At 42.0% G+C, this 24,071-nt stretch overlaps 1 protein-coding gene across 4 annotated transcripts in view; it reads left to right on the top strand.

Annotated features, from left to right (window-relative positions):
- NEDD4 (NEDD4 E3 ubiquitin protein ligase) overlaps positions 1-24,071 on the top strand; it is a 199,855-nt gene that overhangs the window by 107,852 nt on the left and 67,932 nt on the right. For all 4 annotated transcript variants that reach the window (XM_040342736.1, XM_040342734.1, XM_040342735.1 and 1 more), the window contains 2 exons: positions 4,882-4,943; positions 13,845-13,947. In XM_040342736.1, the coding sequence (XP_040198670.1) occupies positions 4,882-4,943; positions 13,845-13,947 (165 nt within the window). The remainder of the gene's footprint in view (positions 1-4,881; positions 4,944-13,844; positions 13,948-24,071) is intronic.

The raw sequence follows: 24,071 nt of genomic DNA, 5'->3' as shown, positions 1-24,071 counted from the left end.
AAGTATAAATCTTAAAAAAAGAAAAAAAAAGAAGACAAAAAAAGACTTCTGTTGCCTTAAAACATGTTATACACTGTGTTGTATAACATGCTTTAAGGGAACAGAAGTATTTTTTTGTCTTCTTTTTTTTTTTTTTAAGATGTATACATACCTAGGTAAGTTTTTAATAAATTTGCAAAGATTTTAAACAAACTTCTTTCATGTTGTCATTATGGGGTATTGTAGAATCTTTAGGAAAAACATGAATTTAATTAATTTTGGAATAAGGCTGTAACCTAACAAAATGTGGAAAAGTGAAGCGCTGTGAATACATTCCGGATGCACTGTATGTGGGCTGTGCCATGAAGAAGGAGTTAAGCCTCCATAGTTTGTGTAGGATATGGAGGTTGTGTTCTGTGACACAGATCTCTACAGGGGTGTGATAAGACCAAAATATATTGCCTATCCTAAAGTTTGTCACTTTTTGAAGACACCAGTTGTGAGCTAATATATTGATTCTAGAATATCAGAGGTGCGACATAGAAAAGTAGGTGAAATGTCCTCCAATGAGTTGGTGCATATACAGTAGGTTTACTGGAGTATAAACAATATTATTTGTACAAATTAAGATTAGATAGCAGCCTTGGTTATCTTCTATGCTGTGTTGGTATTTACAGGAGCGATAAGCTTTCCACGTTTCTTCTTTGCAGTTTGCTATATAATGTATTTAACTGTGGATGATGTTTGTACTGTAGTTCGTCTTTGGAGGTTTAGGTTTGTTAAAGGAAAATTATATGACCTTCTAAATTTTAAAGTTGTCATTGGAACAGGGATAGAGGAATAGAAATGTAATACCTATTCTAGTAATGACTGTGGTGGGATTTGCTGTTTAGAGAGATTTCCAATCACTTCCTGTAATATCACCAGGACTAGATTTAGGAAGGGTTTCAAAATGTTCCTGATGGGCCACAAAAAAACAACAATTTGATTGGGGGTTGTAACCAAAACTAAGAAAGAAGTTCAGTCTACAGATAGTGTAAGTAAACCATAGCAAATAATGTTTATTTCCTTGTTCCCTTTTGGTCTTTTAAGTATACAATTAAAAGTGTTGATTACGCCAGAAATATTGTCAGCTAATAACTTCCTGTGCTCTTTAGTATTTTCTTATTTATCATTGTTCTCAGTTCTTAATTTAATTATTTTTTTGTAATGACTAGAAGTTTTTTCTTTTTTTCTCGAGTCGTTTTGCATGCCATCATCTAAAAGATAGAGCTGCTTCCCCCTGAAACGAGAAACACATCATCAACCCTTATAAAAAAAGTGCCTGGTACCTCTATGCCTCAGTTCTTATTTTCTAATGCCCAAGCTGTCTTGCTTGTTGCAGGAGCCTTCCTGTCTGGCTGCCTGCTTGACTTTTTTTTTTTACGGCCTCAGCAGAGACAAGTCATGCCCAGCCAGGGCTTTCAGGGTTTCCTCCCTCACCATCTCCATTTCAGCCCCAGGTTTCACCTCCACCGGGGAGTATGCAACCATCTCCTCAGCCACAGGCTTTTCTGAACAGCTTCCCCTGTGCTTCTACTGTAGCTCATAATCTCTTCCTGCCCATAGTACCTCATGTGATAATGTGATCTGGCATCGGACCCCAAGGACAGTAAAATGGTGCCAACAAGTGTGGGGGGGGGGGGAGAGTCCCCTCATGACACCTTTTATGTCACTTCAGGTGATGCGCTTCTTGCAGGCATCATTTCCAGGACATCAGCATGGGTCTCAAGAGTATCATGAGCGCTCGTATCACTTCTGGTGGAGCACTTCCATTGTTGAGGCATCCATTGGACATTCTTTTTGGCCTTGGCCATCATTTCCGGTTTTGGCAACTGTGGTTCCCTGATCCTCATGGGGACACCAGGAACAAGAAAAGACCATGACTCCACATTGTGGCACTTGGGGGAGAAGCACCACAGACGGTATGTACTATTCCACCTATGCATATCGGTGGGGTGGCTGAAGGTGGTGCCAGAGCAAGGGCGGGCAGGAAGCTTTAAGTGCATCATGTGGAGGGCCATTTTCAAGTTGACTGAGTCAGACACCTCTCCATCTACAGCTCAAACAATGGCCCTCATCAACTCAATCTGTAAGGCACGATGGCTTAAAGCCTGGACTGGAGTCACATTCTCAGGAAAGCTGCTATGCAGACCCGAACTGGAATCGGTACTGGACAGGTCAGAGGATAGGAAAAAGAGGTTCTTCCCAAGGAGAAACAAAACAAAAGTTCATCCTCAAACCCCCTGCTTATCAATACCAAGAAGCAATGACTGCCTACCTGTGGGGGGTTAACACACCTAGCTGCATATTCAAGGCATATGGCAAACGCATGTCTCCCAAGAGACAAAGAAAAAGCAGCAGGGCTGCTGTCATCAAAAAATGAACTCCTAGCACAAAAAAATGTTGCATTTGTCTTCTCTGGCAAGGATGGGAAAGGGTTTCACTTTCACATCTTTGCCAAGAGTAAACCCTCATGAAAATTCAGACTAATCCTAAACCCTTAAACAAAGCAGTAAAATACAAAATGTTCCAGTTGGAATCTATATATTCCATTAGGAATATCCTCCCGCCAAAAGCATGCATGGCTATTTTAGATCTCAAGGATACTTATTCACATATCCTGATCAGAAAGGACTACCATTGGTTGAGATTTGCAAGGGACCACACACCACTGTGCACATACAATACACCTCCCTGTCATTTAACCTCTCATTGGCTCCTAGAATATTTATGAAATTATTGACAGAAGCCCTCACAAAACTACAACTGCATGGCATTGGCGTTCTAGCCTACTTAGGCGACCTGCTTTTCTTCGCCAACACAAAGGAAATGTTAGAACACAACCTGCACACTAGCATCCAGTATCTTCTAGGGTGGTTAATAAACAAAGAAAAGCCACACCTAACTTCCAACCAGACAGTAAATTACTTAAGTTATGTCATGAATGTTAAGGAGACAAAAATTTGCCTCTCAAAAGAAAAAGAACATAAAATTATGAAATAGATACCTTCCCTCTATCAACCTCAACCACCATAAGGAATGGGATAAGGATTTTGGGCCTAATGACAGCATCAATTTCCGCGGTCACATGGGCCCAACTACACACAAGTCCCCTACAGAACTATTGTCTCAAACAGAGGTTATCAGGATTATATCCTACTGGAGGATGGAGTGCACACCAAGAGGACCAACTAGAACAGGGTAGATGGAACCAACCTTGGGCAAAGTAATCATCCAACCTAAGGGAGATGAAGGCAGTACAACAAGCTTTCTTATCCTCCCAACTCCAGATCAGGGTCAAACATGTTAAAATTCAGTCAGACAACGTCATAGCTGTTGTGTTAATATCAACAGACAAGGAGGTACCAAGTCTCACCAGCTGATGACCCTAGCAAACACCTAAACCTATTTTCTCTGTCGACCATCTATCTGAATCGGGTTCAAAACATATTGGCAGATTTTCTCAGCAGGGAGACCTTAAAACAAACAGAATGGTCTCTGGATCAGGCAACTTTTAACTGGGTCACACAAATGATGGGGATCCCAGCAGTAGACCTCTTCACAGTAAGAACAAACACAAAGTCTCCAAAGTTCTTCTTGCAAACACCAAACAATGGAAATGCGATGAAAACATTAGCCCAGAGCTGGTCTCGCTTACACTTTTCCCCCAACAAACTTGATCTCAAGAGTAATCCAGAACATCAAGGAAGAGAAAACAACAGTCATCCTGATATCGCCCTATTGGCCACAAACAGTATGGTTTATTCACTTGAAAAGTATGAGCATACAGCCACACATCCTGCTACCACTCAAAACAAATCACCTGACACAGGAGCCGGCCATGCATTTTCGCATCAGAATCCTAAAGCTTTCAGCTTGGCTACGGAGAGGGTGATTTTGAAGCAAAGTCTTGTCAGATAGAATTATGAATGCACTTCTTTCTAGCAGGAAGGTCACATTTGCAATCTACGAAAAAGTCCGAAAGAAATGTGAATCCTGGCACAAAGAACACAACCAAGAAGAGAGACCAATCATTCCTACTATACTGGAATTTCTACTAGAGGGGGCAGACAAGCAATGGTCACACAGCAATCTAAAGATTGTGATATTTACACTGTCTTACTTCTTGGACATCAAACTAGCCCAAGACTGTTTGGTCAAAAAATGTCTTTGCTTCATAGCCAGAGCAAGACCTCCCCTATCCAAAAACTTTCTATCCTGGGACCTATCTATAGTCCTTCAAGTATTCCCTAAAACTCGATTTGAACCTATAGATGAATGTTTGGGAAAAAAACTGAGCCGCTCAGTCTGTGAAACTGTCAGTGCAGTGTGGGGAAGGGAGGTAATCGGCCGAATTTGCACAAAAATCGTCCAATGCCGATTTCTTAAAAAGGCCAAATATCGTCCGGCCTCTACTACTGTCCACCCAAGACCAATCTTTTGGTAGAAAGGTCCTTAAGGCTGTTGACCTCCCCTAAGCAACTGTTTTTTTGCCAATCCTCTCAGATGCTGACCTGGAAGACAACTTGAGAAAAAAAAGTTACGTTCCTTATAACTAATTTTCTAGGAGTCTTCCAAGGCAGCACAAATACCTGACACTAACATAGACAGAATATTTTTTATATAACGTTAGTGTATCCCAGGGGTCCAGGATTATATTATATTGTTATAAAGAGGCACAAAGGTACATGGTACTTTCTTTTTATAGATGATGTGTTTCTTGTTTTAGGTAGGAGGGAGCCTATCTCTCAGATGCTGCCCTGGAAGACACGTAGAAAATTAGTTACCTGGTACCTAATGTTTTCCTTTTTTTGTATGTATGTTTTATATGGTCTTACCAGTTATTACTGCTTTATCCAGACAGAAAATCCCCGGTTGGAGCGACCATATACATTTAAAGATTTTATTCTTCATCCCCGAAGGTAAGCAGCAGAGCTGTGTGCAACCCTTCTTGCCTCACCATTAAGTTTTGTTGTTATTGTGCAGCTGTCTAGTATATTTTTCTGCCTACTGGTTAGTGTTTAAAACCACCCTTGTACATTGTGATAATGGCTTTATTTTTGGCAAATACCACAGCTCCCTGATATTTTAGCAATCTTCAGTTAGTATAACAGTCTGTCACATTAAAACACCCCCACACGGCATAATACAAGCATTGGTGAGCACTCATTGGTCAGAAGTGCCTACATGACTGCACTGACTAGTGAGAATCTATTTGAGGCTAAAGGAGCCTTGAGTATGCATTCCAGTGAGGCATATTAGAACAAAGCTGAGATTCCATTTCCATACCATCAGGAGAGGGCAGGGAACGATGGAGAGCATATAAGGTTGTATGTCGCTGGGACTGAAGGGTGTTGTGAGTTAGTTTACATTTTTTGTGAAAGGGTAAACTAACTCTAAGAACAATAATGTGTAACCTGGTGTACCCCGTGGCACGCCTCAATCCCTATTGAACATACAAATACAGAAATTTTTGCCCTTTACGAGGGCTTTGACACTGAAGCGATGCACTGGCAGGATGTTAAAAAAAACTCCTGCAAGCAGCATCTTTGGAGCGGTGAAGGAGCATGTGTAAACCGGTTCTCCCCATTGAAATGAATGGGCAGCGTGGGTTTGCGGGTGGTTTTGACCCTCTTCAGGCCGCTAGTGGGGGTTAAAAGCGCCCTGCTAGCGGCCGAATACCTCTGCAAAAAACAACGGTAAAGCGCCGCTACAGTGTGAAAGCAGCCTTAAAGTTAGGCCTAAGGTCTAAAATGTACTTTAGTTTTACTGGTCCCCCTTACTGGTGTTGACTAGAGCTGTATGATTCTGGATAAAAAGAGAATCACAATTTTTTTGCTTAGAATAAAGATCACAATTCTCTCACGATTCTCAGCATAACATCGTCTTTCACATTATACAAAAAAATTGGGCTAACTTTACTGTTTATTTTATGTTTTTAATTCATTGAAGTGTATTTTTTCCCAAGATATTACGTTTGAAAGACCGCTGCGCAAATGCAGTGTGACAAAATATTGCAAAGACCGCCATTTTATTTTCTAGCAAAAAATACTGATTTTAACTTGTTGGCAACAAGTGTAAGAAAAAGGCTTAGGGGCAGATCCACAAAGATCTGCACCGGCGCAGCGTATATGAGATACGCTATGCCGCCGTAACTTACTTGGCTTGGGTTTGAATCCCGAAAGAATTTGCGCCGGAAGTTACGGCGGCGTAGTGTATCTCTCGCGGCGTAAGGGCGCGGAATTCAAATGTGGCGAGTAGGGGGCGTGCTTCATTTAAATGAAGCGCGTCCCCGCGCCGAACGAACTACGCATGCCCCGTCTGTCAAAACTCCCAGGGTGCATTGCTTCAAATGACGTCGCAAGGACGTCATTGTTTTCGACGTCCAGCCCCATTCACGGATGAGTTGCGCAAACGACGTAACATTTTCAAAATTATACGCGGGAACGACGGCCATACTTAACATTGAGTACGCTACCAGATAGCAGCTTTAACTATACGCCGGAAAAAGCCGATCGGAAACGACAAAACAAAATGCGACGGACGCTCGTACGTTCATGGATCGTCGGAAATAGCTAATTTGCATACTCAACGCGGATTACGACGGGAACGCCACCTAGCGGACGTCGAAAAATAGCATCTAAGATCCGAAGGCGTACGAAGACGTACGCCTGTCGGATCTAACCCAGATGCCGTCGTATCTTGTTTTGAGGATTCAAAACAAAGATACGACGCGGGAATTTTGAAATTACGCCGGCGTATCAATAGATACGCCGGCGTACTTTCTTTGTGGATCTGCCCCTTAGTCGTTAAATGGTTTAACTAACCTCATTTGCAGACCCAAGTTCATTCCTTTGATCTGTAAATGAACAGAAAGATACAATGTTTCTTTTTACCTCTTTTTTGTTTAGTTTTTTGACGGCTGTGAGCAGGGAAATTGCTTTACATGAATTGTGGGAATGTTAGATTAAAGCGGGAGTTCACCCATGTATTAAATTTTTTTTTCTCCCCTTAGATTCCTGCTCGTTCGGTCTAGGGGAATCGGCTATTTGTATTAAAATATGAGCAGTACTTACCCGTTTTCGAGCTGCATCTTCTTCCGTCGCTTCCGGGTATGGGTCTTCGGGAGCGGGCGTTCCTTCTTGATTGACAGTCTTCCGAGAGGCTTCCGACGGTCGCATCCATCGCGTCACTCGTAGCCGAAAGAAGCCGAACGTCGGTGCGGCTCTATACTGCGCCTGCGCACCGACGTTCGGCTTCTTTCGGAAAATCGTGACGCGATGGATGCGACCGTCGGAAGCCTCTCGGAAGACTGTCAATCAAGAAGGAACGCCCATTCCCGCAGCCCATACCCGGAAGCGACGGAGAGGATGCATCTCGTAAACGGGTAAGTACTGCACATATTTTAAAACAAATAGCCAATTCCCCTAGAGAAAACGAGCAGGAATCTAAGGGGAAAAAGTGCCCTCTAAGGGTGAACCCCCCGCTTTAAGATCATGTGGGATAGTTGAATCAAAATCACATTTTTTTAAATATTAATCGTGCAGGTCTAGTTGTGGGCTAAAGCTGACCATACGTGAAAACTTTTTTATGAACGAGCATTCGTAAGAAAATTCAGTGTGCTTTTAACATTTGATTTTGCAACGAATATAATTTCCTTAACGAAAACACATTTACTATTAGAAACTCGTCTGTTTGAAACAAAACATTTCCAGCCTGCTCTTTTTGAATTTTCTATTCACTGCAGTTGAACATTGATTTGACCCCACTAACAATTAGAAAACAAAACAAACATTCTTCATGCTGTGTGCACCGGACACGGCCAATGACAGATCACTGTATCATGTGATCGCTGTGGCCAATGACAGCAGATTTCATGACAGTTGTACACAATGAAAGGCTTTGATTAACTTTTTTTCTTTTAATTGTTACATTTGTTTTTCTTTTTTACATACTATCACCAGTCAGTGTCCCCGATCACCTTGACACCAGTTATATGATGATGCTGTACTGTAATGGTGACAGTATGTGAAAAAAAAAACATTTAATTTAACAGTATGTAAACTAATTTTCACAAAAATTGTGACAAATTACAACTTCAAAAAACTCACCATGAATCTTAATACCAAAGTCTGATTTCCAGAAGGGGGTAATTTGATCATATTTGTGCTGTCCTGGCATTTTTGAGCCTCGAGAAATGAGATGGGCCATCAGTACGTCAAAACTGATCGATTTTCAGATTTATATATACACCATAGTTTGTGAACTCTAACTTTCCTACAGACTAAATAATAAACACCGATTTGGGTTATTTTCACCAAAGAAATGTAGCAGAATACCTTTTTGCCTAAATTTATAAAAAACGATTATTTGTAAAATATTATAACAAAAAAGAAAAACATTAATTCTTTTTCAAAAAATTTCAGTCTTTTCCATTTATTTAGCAAACATTTTTAAAAGCCAGTGGGGGATTAAATACCACCAAAAGAAAGCTCTATTTGTAAAAAATAAATAAAAATTATAATTTCATATGGCCACACAGTGTGACCGCGCTGAAAGCTGAAAATTGGCCTGGGCAGGAAGGAGATAAGTGACCGGTATTGAAGTGGTTTCACAAGTCTTTTAACCACTTGAGACCCGCGCTATTGACAAAAGACGTCAACAGCGCGGCTCTCAGGTGCCAACTGGACGTCTTTTTAAAAGCATTACCCGCGCGCGCCTCTGGGAGGCGCGCAGCGGGTAAACACTGTGCCGCCGCATCGCTGGGGACCCGATGCGTGTACCTGGTGGCCGCGATGTCCGCCGGGTACACGCGATCGTCGGTGACACAGCCAGTAACAGCAGGGACGTGGAGCTCTGTGTGTAAACACAGAGCTCCACGTGCTGTTAGAGGAGAGGAGACCGATCTGTGTCCCTTGTACATAGGGACACAGCATCGGTCACCTCCCCCAGTCACCCCCCTCCCCCCCCACAGTTAGAACACACCCAGGTTACACATTTAACCCCTTCCTCACCCCCTAGTGTTAACCCCTTCCTCACCCCCTAGTGTTAACCCCTTCCCTGCCAGTCACATTTATACAGTAATTAGTGCATTTTTATAGCACTGATTGCTGTATAAATGTGAATGGTCCCAAATTTGTGTTGAAAGTGTCCGATACGTCCGCCGCAATATCGCAGTCCCAATAAAAATTGCAGATCGCCGCCATTACTAGTAAAAAAAAAATAATAAAAAAAAATCATAATTTTGTTCCCCATTTTGTAGGCGCTATAACTTTTGCGCAAACCAGTCGCTTATTGCGATTTATTTATTTTTTTTACAAAAATTCGTCGAAAAATATGTATCGGCCTTAACTGAGAAAAAAAGTTTTTTAAAAAAAAAATTGGGATATTTATTATAGCAACAAGTAAAAAAAATATATATATTTTTTAAATTGTCGCTCTTTTTTTGTTTATTGCGCAAAAAATAAAAACCGCAGAGGTGATAAAATACCACCAAAATAAAGCTCTATTTGTGGGGAAAAAAGGACGTCAATTTTGTTTGGGAGCCACGTCGCACGACCGCGCAAATGTCAGTTAAAGCGACACAGTGCCGGAAGCTGAAATTTCGCCTGGGAACGAAGGGGGTTTATGTGCCCAGTAAGCAAGTGGTTAATGTATGGCTAGCTTTACTCCCCCATTTGGACCACTGGTTTTCTCGTTTCTATAAACCGCTGCTGGTTCCCTGACATTTCTATTACTTCAGTGTGGCTAATGATGGATTCTGTGTTAGGCAAAGGCATCGATTGGCTGCCCAATAAATGTTTTTAAGGATTTTAAGAACCTAACCATTACTCATGTGCTGATTTTTCTTGCAATAGCGGTTCCAGCCTGATAAAATGCTAAATTTTTACTTCAAATTCTGAGCTTAAAGAGGAATATTTTATGCTCCTAGTACAGCTGTGCAGCCTTGCTGGGTTTAGTTCTCATGGTTTACCTTGCAATTTCCAAAACTATGTAGACTATTAAAGAGTTAAGGGATTCAGTTCCAGAAAAGTCCAGAAGAATGCGAATCTGCAATAAAGTGCCACCTGCTTCACTGAATTCTCCTATTATCTCAGGCAATGATAAATAATACATTCTGTTCCCAACATTGTTTTTGCAAGAGTAAGCAAATACCCTCTGTTAACCCTGTTTTAATAGTAGAAATTGTAGTTGTAACTTTCATATAAATATCTTTAATATTTAGCTGCATTGAATTGCAATGGTGTTATGGTGTGTTTTTTTTTTTTTTTAATAGAGAAATGTTTCTTTCTCGGTTATCAATCAAACAGCCTAACGATTTTACCTCTGTTCATTTTATGTAGCGGACCTTTTTGCCAGGGTTTAAATCCATAACACAGTGTTCTTTATTTCAGGCAAAGCTTCCAGTGTTTCATAATTCTGGTTTTTACTGGGCACAGAGATGGAATTTCTTTGCATACTTTCTGACCAATTCTGCAGAAGTCTGAAAAACATTTGCTTAATTCCCTTACTGTTTAATTTTGTTTTCATTTAATTTCTGTTTGCATTTGGCTTTTTCTTTTACAATTGGCTATATAAAGTAATGGACATGTGCAGCAGGTAAACTCTATAAAGGCATTCTCCTTTGCACCAGTGTATTTTTTCTGGCTTACAGAAGAGTTCTAATTTGTAGATATTAACCTTTGCAGTAGAAAAAGTGAAGCTTTAGAAATATTTGTGAAGGTTTTAAAATATTACCAGTTATTATTGACAGCAGACAATTTGAGTTTAAAGTGAGGAAGGGCAAGACGATGATATAAAGTATGCATGGGTTGTGTTTTAAAAATAAATAAATTATAAAGTGAATGCATGTTGCATTCACCTTCAGTTAGAAAGTCTACCTTTTAGTATGGCATTAAAGTGATACTAAAGGTTGATTTACTTTTACAACTAGGAGATTCAGCTGTGAGATGTTATGTGAAACCAGCAATGGAGCCCAGTGGTAGCTGAAAAGCTTTCAACCCACAAAAAGAAAACTGATGAAAGTATTTTCAATCATTCTTTGTCCTTGCTCCCTTGTGATCACCGGAACCTAGCTTTCTAGCATGTGCTATGACAGCATTTAGCCAAGGTTATCAAGCAGCTTTTAAACATGACTCTAAAGCCTTAACCACTTCAAGACCAAGCTTTTTTAAAATCAGTATTTTTTGCTGGATAATTACTTAGAACCGCCAAACATTCTATACAATTTTTTTTAGCAAAGACCCTAGAGAATAACATGGCGGTCATATTTTTGGTCACACGTTGTTTGGCCAGCGATCCTTCAAACGCATTTTTTTGGGTACACTTTACGGAATAAAAAAAAAAAGTCAGCCCAGATTTTTTTTGTATATTGTGAAAGATGATGTTGCGTCGAGTAAATACATACCTAACATCTTACACTTTAAAATTGCACAAACTACGATACTTAAAAAATCTCCATAGGCGACATTTAGAGTTACAGAGGAGTTATTTTGCTAGAATAATTCCTCTCGCTCCACAGATCGCTGTGATACCTCGCATATTATTTTTTATTATTTTTACACTGTTCCTTTTTAAAATAAAACATCCCTTGTGACAATAATATGCAGTGACAGATAGGGCCCTTTCACACGTGCGGACCGTTCGTCCGTTTTTTTCATACGTCCGTTTACGGATTAAAACGGACTGCAATGCTTTCCTATGGGATAGCGGACGTTAGCGGATGAGTATCCGCTAACGCCCGTTAACATCCGATTCTGTTGAGCTCTGTTTTTTTGAACGGAAGAAAACCCTATTCTTCCGTAAAAAAAACGGAACGGACGAAAAACGGATGTTAGCGAACGATCCGTTAACATCCGATCCGCTGACATCCGTTTTTCATCAAAATTCATGAAAAACTGATTAAAGTTCTAAAAAAAAAAAAACGGATAAAAAACGGAAGTGAAAAAGGATGAAAACTGATGTTTACTGACAACAACTGATGATAAAAAAAACGTGACTGAACGGATCTAATGTACGGTCCGCACGTATGAAAGGGCCCATACTCTTTATGGAGGAATCTTGGGTCTTAAAGAAGAAGTAAACCCTGATGGGTTTTACTTCCTCTTGTTTCCCTGCAAAGGTAAAGCATAATGGGCTACTATGCATCGCATAGTAGCCCATTATGTTTTACTTACCTGAAACCGAAGCCTGGGATGTCCCCGCTGGCTGGAAGCGTCCATCTTCAGCCCTCTTCCTTCTGGGGCCGCGGACTTCCGGCTCTGTGACTGGCCGGGGGCACGTGCGCGTGGGAGCTGCCAGTCACAGCATGACCCCATCTAGAAACGGCACTGCATGCCCTTTCTAAAGTGTGCATGCGCGGAAGAAATCATTGTACGGGGAATTGTAAATATCTCCTAAAACGTGTAGGTTTAGGAGATATTTCCAGCACCTAAAGGTAAGCCTTAATCTAGGCTTACCTCTAGGTGAAAGTGGTTGTACAGGGTGTACAACCACTTTAAAGACCCCAAACCCCTTCTCTGCACTGCAAAGTATTCAAAATGCCCTAAAATCTGCATTTTTTTAATCGGCGCTGTTGGGGGGGGGGGGGCGCATATGTGGAGAGGCATGTCCAGAGGCTGGGGATCTGTGCTGGTGTGATTGAGAGAGTGAAGGAGGAGGGCAGAAGGGCGTGTCCACAGGCTCCTGTAAATGGTTGGAAGAGTGAGCTTGGACTTTAATCCAGTGATTAGCATCCACAGGGCACAGTGAGAAGGATTAGAATGGCACATCTGCTTGCAAGGGTGTGTGTCTGTCATCCATATCCTGTAAGATACAGGTGCTAGCTTCATCTGCCCATACTTAAAATGGCTGCCAACACAGCACATGTGAGTGCTGTACTAATGAATCTTTCCATAACAAATACAGCTTCTTGTTAAAAAATGAACTCCCTAAGTCTCGCCAACAATATTTCCAGCTGCTGCAGGTTTTTGTTTTTTTTTCAATTTCTTTTTCTTTGGCTGCGGTTCCTCATAGACTGCAGGCTGAGTATTTCACTTTTATATATATGTCCACTTTGGTAGAAAGTAAGGTATCTATTTTCTTTAGAATGGCCATACATTATGCATTTTTTTTTCCTTCCCCCCTGCTATGCTATTGTATTCTGACAGTGTAAGGTTTCCCTGCAGTCAAGATACACTGATCACTGCCGCCGGCAATAGTCAGCGGTAGCGATCGTAGGAAAAGAAAACCCAGCAGGCTGGTTGTACTGAAATCAATTGATACGACTTTAGTACAACCAGCCAGCTCGTAGATGGATTGAAATTTTGATCAGTTTTTGACCAATTTTACCCTCTTGTTTGACAAGATTACTGCTAACTGAAAGGTGAAATTGAAAGTGGTGCTAAGGGCTAAAGTTTTTTCTTTTTTTTACTGTGATGCAGTCTCTGCATTAAGGTAAACAAAACTCTTAGATGCAGTAAGTAAAAAGTTAATTATTTTAGAAAAATAAAAACTAACCCATATCACTTTAATTGCATACTGCATTCTAAAGATGGGAACGTGACCTGAAATACTTCATGCTTATTACTGTGATGGCTTATTAGCAATGACAGACCATGACACAACTGTTAAGTGATTTTCCTGAAGACTCTCCTTTTTGCCTGGCCACATTTTTCAGACAGAGAAGCACAGTACACACTGGCTAGTACTACGTTTAATGATGTCTTTGTGACACTTTGTTTATAAAATGGTTATACACTGTAGCTTTCTATTACTTGTTATTATAGAGGTGTTAGTATAAACATGTCTTATATAATGAGTAATGTCTGTTTTCTTTTTAACAGTCATAAATCTAAAGTCAAGGGAAATCTTAGGTTAAAAATGAGTTACTTACCGAAAAGCAGTGGATCAGAAGAAGAAAATGCGGAGCAAGGTGAAGAGATTGAGGTTGGTTTTATAGCTTTATTATTTTATTTGCATCTGTATATTTGATCATTTATGATATAGAGCTATTAAAATTAGATTCACTTGCTTTTTGAAACACATTTCTGTGATCATGGCTTTTCTGTTATGATTGCAGCGGGCTGTTAATATATATTATGAAATCTTTACTTTAACACACATATATTTAGTAAAACTGGAATTTATTTATAGCACACATAAATTCTTGTCCTTTTGAATGATTCATGACTGCATAGTACTTAGAAATATTTGGTACTTGGAAACTAGCAAAAAAATGTAACAACATATGAATTTATTCTCTAAAGCAGTTGCTGAAAGTGGAGTAAGTTTACAAGTGTGCATGGATAAAATCTTGGCAATATACAGCAACAGAATCATTTTTCAGTAAAGCTCCACCTGTTGTTATTATTAAAAACCTGTCCTTGAGCTGAAGTCAGTGACTTTGTCTAAAGCTGAGAAGATGTCATAAGTCTGTTGCAAGCAGGAGGAAGACTTTCTCCAGTATTGTCTCCCCAGTAATTGGGCTGAAACATTGTCCTTTAACATAAAACACCAAAATCTACAATACTAGTTTATGGACTCAACCAGATCTGGAAAGGGACTCCAATCTATATGTATGTATTTGAGCTGCACGATTCTGGCTAAAATGAGAATCGCGATTCTCTTGCTTAGAGGATAGATCACGATTTTCACGGCGTAACATCATCTTTCACATTAAAATAAAAACAATTGGGCTAACTTTACTGTTTCGTAAAATTGCATTCGAAAGACTGCTGGGCAAATACAGTGTGACATAAAATATTGCAGCAATTGCCATTTTATTCCCTAGGGTCTCTGATAAAATATATATAATGTTTGGGGGTCCAAGTAATTTTCTAGCAAAAAATATTGATTTTAACTTAAAGTGGAGCTCCACCCAAAAATGGAGCTTCCGCTTTTCGGAACTGTCCCCCCCTCCGGTGTCACATTTGGCACCTTTCAGGGGAGGGGGGTGCAGATACCTGTCTAAGACAGGTATTTGCACCCACTTCCGGAAACAACGCGTGCGACAGACACACCCCTACCCGCACCCCCCCCCTTGCTGTCTCCTGGGGAATACACTGTTCCCAGGAGAGAGCGAGGACCAGTGATGGTGCGGCTCGCTACTCACGCATGCGCAGTAGGGAACCAGGCAGTGAAGCCGCACCGCTTTACTTCCCGATTCCCTAACCGAGGATGTCGGCGGGTGCTGCCGAGGGACGAGCGATTGCTCGACATCAAGGGCGTGCTGGACAGGTAAGTGTCCATTTTTTAAAAGTCAGCAGCTGCAGTATTTGTAGCTGCTGGCTTTTAAAAAAAAAATTGGCAGAACCTCCGCTTTAAGAAACAAGTATCGGAAAAAGATTTGGACTTTAAATGGTTAAAATTCCTGCATTTACACACAGATTTGTTCTAAGAAGGAAGTTGGTTACAATGTTTCATGTTGTTACAAACTTGGCAGACTGCCCAGATTTTTTATTTTCTTTACACAAATAAGTTTATCCCTTTGTTTCAAGAAGGAAGCATTAGTTACAATGTTTCCTCTTAAGAACTTGGCAGACTGCCCGGTTATTTTCTTTTGACAGTGAGCAGATAAGTCCCTCCACTTGTTATATGAAACAATTGTCAAACTCTGCATTGGAGATCGTCAGGGGGGTTGAATTGAGATCACGATTTTTTAACGATTAATTGTGCAGCTCTAGTATGTATGTATGCAAACATTTCTTATACGCAAAGGAATGTGGTTACTGCGCTGGTCTAAATGTGCGATGACAAAAAATGGTAAATTAAATCTAATACAATAAAGTAAGATTTAATTTACCATTTTGTGTCATCGCACATTTAGACCAGCGCAGTAACCACATTCCTTTGCTTTCACTTATAAACCTTTTTGGAGGTTTACACAGTACCGCAGCAGGTCAATATAATATAACCTGTTTTTTGCGCCGGTGACAATCACATACATTTCTCAAACATTTCTTATAGTCAAGGCATATGTCAATCCACTTTATTGTACACAAAAAATGTTAGAAGTGGGCCGGCTTCAGTGACAGCGGACCGCCGCCTCCCTTTGCTCCTCTGTCTCTCCCTTCCCGCAGTGCTCACCTCCTCTCCCCCCCCGCAGCGCTCACCTGGGGGTGACAGAGAAGCAGGGGGAGGACCAGAGGAGCAGGGGGGATGACAGAGGAGCATGGGGGACGACGGGAGCATGGGGGAGGAGATAGACAGCTGACTCAACAGCTATGGTCTGGGAGCTTCTCACTTCTGCCTAATCTTGTCCCATAAGGGGGGGGCACCAAACTGATTCTTTGCCCCGGGAGAAATAATGTCTAGCTTCCACACTGGTACTGCCTATAAGAGAACCAGTACCAGCCGTTCTACTCTAATAAATTAGAACGGCTAGTGAAGGGGAAGAGGGGGCTTGGGTGGCAGGGGGGGTGTGGGAGTTGTCCGGCCGCCATGGGAGAGACCTGTCAAAGTGGGCCAGTCTGGATGAAGTCCAGGGCCAAATTTTTGTCCCAGTCCAGCCCTGGTTCCAGCAAACTGTAGTTCAAACGTCTTAGTATTGGAAAAGTAGGTTACATATGTTGCTAATATGGTAGGTATGAAAAAGAGGGGTATACTGCGCTGATTCGATAAATGGTAAAGCGGCAACTAAAAATTTTATTCAACACTAATAATAATGGTCAAAGTAAGAGCTGCGCTGCGCTTCAGAGAATAGTATGCAATTTCAGAGAACACCTATTCTCAGCTTGCTGTGTTCCATACCCACCTTCTCAGTAATTCATCCCAGTATAATAAATATGTCTAACTATTTAGGAACCCAAGATGTCATTCATGGTTCCCACTTTGGTTTTCAGAACCTAGGCTGTACACCTGAGATATAATTCTGTGGTTATATCATTCTTTCTCAGTTTTCATTCTTTTATTTTATTGAAACCAAAATAACAAAAGAAAAATTAGTTAACATTACACTACATACACAACTGCCCAACCCCAATTTGGTGTTACAGCATGCATATGTTTTGATTAAAAAATAAGTACTATCATACTTGCCTAGGGCTGCATCTGTCCCCTGCCGCCTATGCGCTGATAACCGAGCAATAAATCGTATTCTTTTACTCTGAAAAACAGACTAAAATACTGCTCACTTGACATGTGTGACACTAGCTTAGGAAGACGTTGCAGCAGTCAGAGAAAAATCTTTTCCATCACCAGCTACAAAATCCTCGGCTTTACAGCAGCTCAGATCACTTCCACCATAAAGCCAACAGTCGGCTTCACAAATGTAAACACAGTCTGGGCTGGGAGTATGTGTGTGTAAAAACTTAGTGAGTGGCAGCAAAAGGGTTGAAGCTTGATTGTTGTCTTAAAGTTATTGATACTATGAGCGGGTTCGGATTGTTTGAAATACAAGTTGATAGTCTTAAGGATTTAAACTAGGGAGATAGATTAAGTATATAAAATTGTAGTACCAAAAATTCACCAACCTTCTCGCTGTATCTATTATAGAACTTTGGAAGGGATCTTCTCTTAGCCCTGATTCCCTACTATCAACTGTCTGATTCCTAAACCAGGTACAGACCGTACCTCTTAGGTTATTGTCCTATTTTAGTTCATAAATATAAACATCAAACTATTGTCCAAGGTGCTAGCAGCCACAGTAGATTTTCTGCTACAGATCGCATTTCAAAAGGCGAGGTAAGGTTCATTCCAGGCAAACAGGCAGCCGATATCACATAAAGGATCTCCTTTCTTCTCCATATACAGCATTAAACGGAGAGCCCCTAATGCTCCTACAAGAAAGGAATGGATGCAGGACTTTAAATGAGGCATGTCTCTGTTGGTAATAATAGATATATTAACATCCCCGGTGGGTAGTCCTTATGATTAATTAAATTTGATTAGTAATTCTTTGATAAATACATATGATATATAGTGAATAATATAAAATGCATAAGGTATATAGAGAAACCCATAATTAATAATAGCGTATTTAATACATGCTTCATTTAAAGCCCCGCATCCATTTCTTTTTTGCATATTTTTAGGGATGGAGGCATGCCTCTGCTGTGTTTTGGGTACTAATAGGTCACTTCCTGTTCTTTAGCTTCCCCTAATGTAACTTGGACATCAAAAATAAAATTTGATTCCCTCTACGGTGATTACCTGCAGTTTGTGCTATAAAACAGTTTTCTACCTGGATCAGGGTCTTATTTAGTTCTCCGCAGGCCCACATTAGATATTTTGGTTTTTAAGCCCCCTGTCCCCAAGCCTATTTGCTTATTTAATAGAACCCCTGACTTAGACTATCCACCAACACAGGGACCTGCAAGGGATTGAAGTGGCAGGATACCACCAAAAATGTGCTTATTTGCCATTGATTCCCTTTTTACATTAGCCCAACTGTTGGCCTCTCCTCAATATCTTAAACCAATATTGACTGACCCTCTGGTCTGTGTGTTAACAAGATCAATTCCAAGGCCTTAAATGTCTTCTTGCCCGCAAAGGATTGCTGGGTGTATGTACATTATCAAACGTGCATACACCCTGCAATCCTTTGCTTCTCTTGGATCTTTTCCATTCTGAGCGTAACGCACTGTGGAGCCCTGCATTGTGAGCACAACGCACTGTGGAGCCCTGCATTCTGAGCGTGACACGCTGCGGAGCCCTGCATTCTGAGCGCGACGCGCTGCGGAGCCCTGCATTCTGAGCGCGACGCACTGCAGAGCCCTGCATTCTGAGCGCGACGCACTGCGGAGCCCTGCATTCTGAGCGCGACGCACTGCGGAGCCCTGCATTCTGAGCGCGACGCACTGCGGAGCCCTGCATTCTGAGCGCGACGCACTGCGGAGCCCTGCATTCTGAGCGCGACGCACTGCGGAGCCCTGCATTCTGAGCGCGATGCACTGCAGAGCCCTGCATTCTGAGCACGATGCACTGCAGAGACCTGCATTCTGATTGCGACACACCGCGGAGCCCTGCATTCTGAGCGTGACGCACAGCGGAGCCCTGCATTCTGAGCGCGACGCACCGCGGAGCCCTGCATTCTGAGGTGTGACGCACCGCGGAGCCCTGCATTCTGAGCGCGACGCACCGCGGAGCCCTGCATTCTGAGCGCGACGCACCGCGGAGCCCTGCATTCTGAGCGCGACGCACCGCGGAGCCCTGCATTCTGAGCGCGACGCACCGCGGAGCCCTGCATTCTGAGCGCGACGCACTGCTGGACCCTGCCTTCTGAGCATGATGCACTCCTAATCCATGCACTCTCTTGTAATACTTATTTTATTTGTGTGCTGATAATGTAAATTGATTCAAATTTCTTCAAGGTAGTCTCATAGTAGACGCATGGTGCTGTGACAATACATCGATATTTAGCTCTACGCATGTTTCGTGGATAACTTCCACTAGTCAGGAGCAAATGCGATATAGGTATGTCTGTAATAAAATATAAATACCAAATACAGTAGTAACATAGTAACTAAAATAACATATATGTATTTATGTTATTTACTGTCCCACGTGCATCCATGTGCACCATTGAATGGTATCTACTAATTGATTCATTTGGTTCTGGTGTTGCGCTTCATATAAAGTCCCCCCATTCCACTTTCCCCTCTTTTTTTCTATATGATTCAGGGATGGAGACATACAAACTCTGTAGCAGTCGTTGTCTCATATAAAGTCCCAACAATTTTATTTAACCACTTAAAGACCTTAGGTGTTTTTCAGATTTGGTGTTTGCAAGACTAAAACAGTTTTTTCTGCTAGAAAATTACTTAAAACCCCCAAACATTATATATATTTTTTTTCTAACACCCTAGAGAATAAAATGGCGGTCATCGCAATACTTTTTGTCACACCGTATTTGCGCAGCAGTCTTACAAGCGCACTTTTTTGGGAAAAAATTAACTTTTTTGAATTAAAAAATAAGACAACAATAAATTTGGCCCAATTTTTTTATATATTGTGAAAGATAATGTTACGCCGAGTAAAATGATACCCAACATGTCACGCTTTAAAATTGCGCCCGCTCGTGGCATGGCGTCAAACTTTTACCCTTAAAAATCTAGATAGGCGACGTTTAAAAAATTCTATAAGTTGCATTTTTTTGAGCTACAGAGTAGCTCTAGGGCTATAATTATTGCTCTCGCTCTAATGATCGCGGCGATACCTCACTTGTGTGATTTGAACACCGTTTTCATATGGCGGTGCTACTCGCGTATGCGTTCGCTTCTGCGCGCGAGCTCGTCAGGACTGGGCGCTTTAAAAAATTTTTTTTTGTTTTCTTATTTAATTTTATTGATTTTATTATTTTTTACACTAAAACATATAAAAAAAAAAATGATCACTTTTATTCCTATTACAAGGAATGTAAACATCCCTTGTAATAGAAAAAAGCATGACAGGTCCTCTTAAATATGAGATCTGGGGTCAAAAAGACCTCAGATCTCAAATTTAGGCTTAAATGCAAAAAAAAAAAAAAAAAAGGAAAATTTGTCATTTAAAAAAATGACAAAAAAAAAATTGTCTCTTTAAGAGGCTGGGCGGGACTGACGTTTTGACGTCACTTCCGCCCAGCAGAGCTATGAGGACGGGTGGGGGCCATCTTGCCCTCACTCAAGTCCTCACTCTCCAGGCGGCAGCATCGGATCTCCTCCGCCGCTACCGACGGCTCCGGTAAGCGGCGGAGGGCGCGGAAAAGCGGCGGGAGGGGGGGCCCTCTCCCGCCACCGATAACGGCGATCTCGCGGCAAATCCGCCGCGGAGACTGCCGTTATCGTTTACACGGCCGCCCGCTGAAAACATGGATATCTCAGTTGTGGCAGCAGCTGCTGCCGTTACTGAGATATCCATGTTTAAAAAGAGGACGTACATTTACAATAGGCGGGTCTTTAAGTGGTTAATAAACGTAAAATTTTTCTTGCACGTGATTGGGTGGTATTTGCAAAAGTGAAGTTTACCTCATTTACTAAGATGTGGAGCAACTGCACTTTGTGAAATGCACAGTCTACTTGCCGTTGGTAAACCAACCCCTTTGTGCTTACGATCTACGTTTTGGGTTAACAATGTATTATCGCACGCAGTAGATCGCAAAGGTAGATCTCCATCTCTTTAATGTGGCCTACCCCTGATCTAAATCCTCTAGTCTCTGTTTATTCTCCCCAACCCAATTTCTGAAATGAAGATATTAATTTTTACTGCCTCAATTTTTTAAGTCTGTGTGGTTTGACATTTCTCAATAGCATGCATTATCTGGGACAACATTGATATCTCTGACACTGTGTCTGTAGCAGGAAACCATCTGGGAAAATGGCAGAATTGGCACCTTGCCTCTGGTCCTTGGCAAACCCCACCAGCTTGTCTGCCAGTTGGTTAGTTTTCACAAACATGGCGGCAGGGCATGTGCAAGGGAGGATTGTGGACACAGTGTACTGTAGACAGATCAGGCAGTACGAGATGCCCAGTCAGATGTGTGAATGGGAGCTGCCGCAATCCTAGAATTCAGCTACACACCCGTACCACTGCATTCTTTATTTCTAATAGTGTTCTCATCTTCCTGACTGCTGTCTGGCACGCCTGTGTAGATTTGACTGAATAGGCAAGAAATGCAAATCATTTCACAGGTAAAACAGTTCCCTTAGGCTACTTACACATTGTAGCCGCGGTGGCGGTAAAGCACCGATTTACCGTCGTTTAAAAAGGGTTGCCCCTGTTGCGGTACTGCCGAAACCCTTTTCAGGCGCTTTGCAAGCGCTGCCCATTCGTTCCAATGGGCAGGGTTGGTGTAGTAGCGCTGTATACAAACCGCCCCAAAGATGCTGCTTGTAGTACTTTTTTATTTATTTTTTTCTGCCTGCAAGTGCACCACCCCAGTGTGAAGGCACTCAGGCTTTCACACTGGGGAGGCATGAGAGGCAGTTTTCAGGTGCTTTATAGGCACTATTTCTAGTGCTAAAACACCTGAAAACCAACTTCAGTGTGAAAGGGGTCTTGTATATATTCTGTTTATTTAGATATTTGTCTAAATTTACCTTTAATTACTGTTTTCCAGTCAGTGCTCTTTTAAGCTGTACCAGCTTGTGTACATCTGAGAACTGGTGCCTGTCAGTGACAGACGGGGTCTAATGCACAGTCCAATTGATTAATCAATCAGCGTCTGGGCTTCTGATACCACTATTAGAGCACTCTGTAAGACAGTGTAATTACAATGCTTCTGCATAGCTTGATTCAGCCCCCTGAGGAGAAAAAGGTGAATATAAAATTATATCCAGGTTCCATCTGAAGGCGTGATGGTAGCTGCCTTGTTCTGACACACAGGGGCTTCTCCACACAGTGGTTACAGATGTTCCCCACCTGCCTTGCATATGTTATCAGCAGAGAAAGATGCACGTGATTTCAAATACTGTACACAGTCTCAGAATTCTTGGTATTAAATTATTAAAACTAGGGTTGTCCCGATACCACTTTTTTAGGACTGAGTACAAGTACCGATACTTTTTTTTATGTACTCGCCGATACCGAATACCGATACTTTTTTTAAATGTGTCCCCAAATGCAGCCATGTCCCCTGTATGTCCAGCCATGTCCCCTGTATATACAGCCATGTCCCCTGTATATACAGACATGTCCCCTGTATATCCAGCCATGTCCCCTGTATATCCAGCCATGTCCCCTGTATATCCAGCCATGTCCCCTGTATATCCAGCCATGTCCCCTGTATATACAGCCATGTCCCCTGTATATCCAGCCATGTCCCCTGTATATCCAGCCATGTCCCCTGTATGTCCAGCCATGTCCCCTGTATGTCCAGCCATGTCCCCTGTATGTCCAGCCATGTCCCCTGTATGTCCAGCCATGTCCCCTGTATGTCCAGCCATGTCCCCTGTATGTCCAGCCATGTCCCCTGTATATGCAGCCATGTCCCCTGTATGTCCAGCCATGTCCCCTGTATGTCCAGCCATGTCCCCTGTATGTCCAGCCATGTCCCCTGTATGTCCAGCCATGTCCCCTGTATGTCCAGCCATGTGAATGAATGAATGAATGAATGAATGAAAAACTTATAAAGCGCGGCGCATGCGAACTGAATCGCTTCTGGGCGCTAGTTGTTCGTGTCTCATGACATCAAAAGAGCAGAGTTTTGATCCGTCTTCTGAAAGTCAGATGGTTTTCCTCCAACCGAATGCTGGTTGGTAAAGCGTTCCATAGTCTAGGACCCTGAAAAGCAAACCTTCTTTCTCCTTTGGACTTGTATTTGGTTTTTGGTACCCTGACCAGATTTTGGTCGGTGGATCGCAGAACGCGATTTGAATTGTGAGGTTCTATCTTGTCGCAAAGATATTGCGGAGCCTTCCCATGGATGCACTTATGTGTCAGGCAGAGTGCTTTAAATGCAATTCTGTCTTTTACTGGCAGCCAGTGAAGGGTTCTCAACGAAGGTGAGATTGATTCCCATTTTTTTTTCCCAGTCACAAGTCTGGCGGCCGTATTCTGAACGACTTGCAGACGGGAGATTTGGTACTTTGGGAGTCCGAGGTACAGGGCGTTAGCATAGTCCAGTCTGGAATTCACGATTGTTCCCACCACGACTGCTACGTCTTCTTTGGGGATAAATGGAATAAGTCTGCGTAGTAGGCGCAACAGATGGTGCGCTCCGCTGACTACTGACCCTATTTGTGCGTCCATTGTCATGAAGGTGTCGAAGATGACCCCGAGACTTTTGACTTTGGAGCTAGGGGTGATGATTTGGCCCAGAATGGGCGGGGGTGTCCAGGTTGTTGCCAGTTGACTCTTTCGGCTGGCGTGAAACATAAGGAGTTCTGTTTTAGAACTGTTGAGTTTGAGATAACTCTTAGTCATCCAGTTTTCTATCAAAGAGAGACATTTCTCTAAACTGAGATGATGATCCTTTTTGTTGCAGATGCGAAAATACAGTTGCGTATCGTCTGCATAAGAGTGATAGAGTAGTTCTTGGCTACTGATAATATCAAAGAGAGGGCGAAGATAGATGTTGAAAAGCACCGGTGACAGGGGGGATCCTTGGGGGACTCCACATGACACCGTGCGCTTTTCCGACGTGAAACAACCCA

Source organism: Rana temporaria, chromosome 3 (genome assembly GCF_905171775.1).
Source record: "Rana temporaria chromosome 3, aRanTem1.1, whole genome shotgun sequence".
NCBI classification, from domain to species: Eukaryota; Metazoa; Chordata; class Amphibia; order Anura; family Ranidae; genus Rana; species Rana temporaria.
Note: the sequence above shows the minus strand (reverse complement) of the source record. Positions and strands in the feature narration are given on the sequence as shown.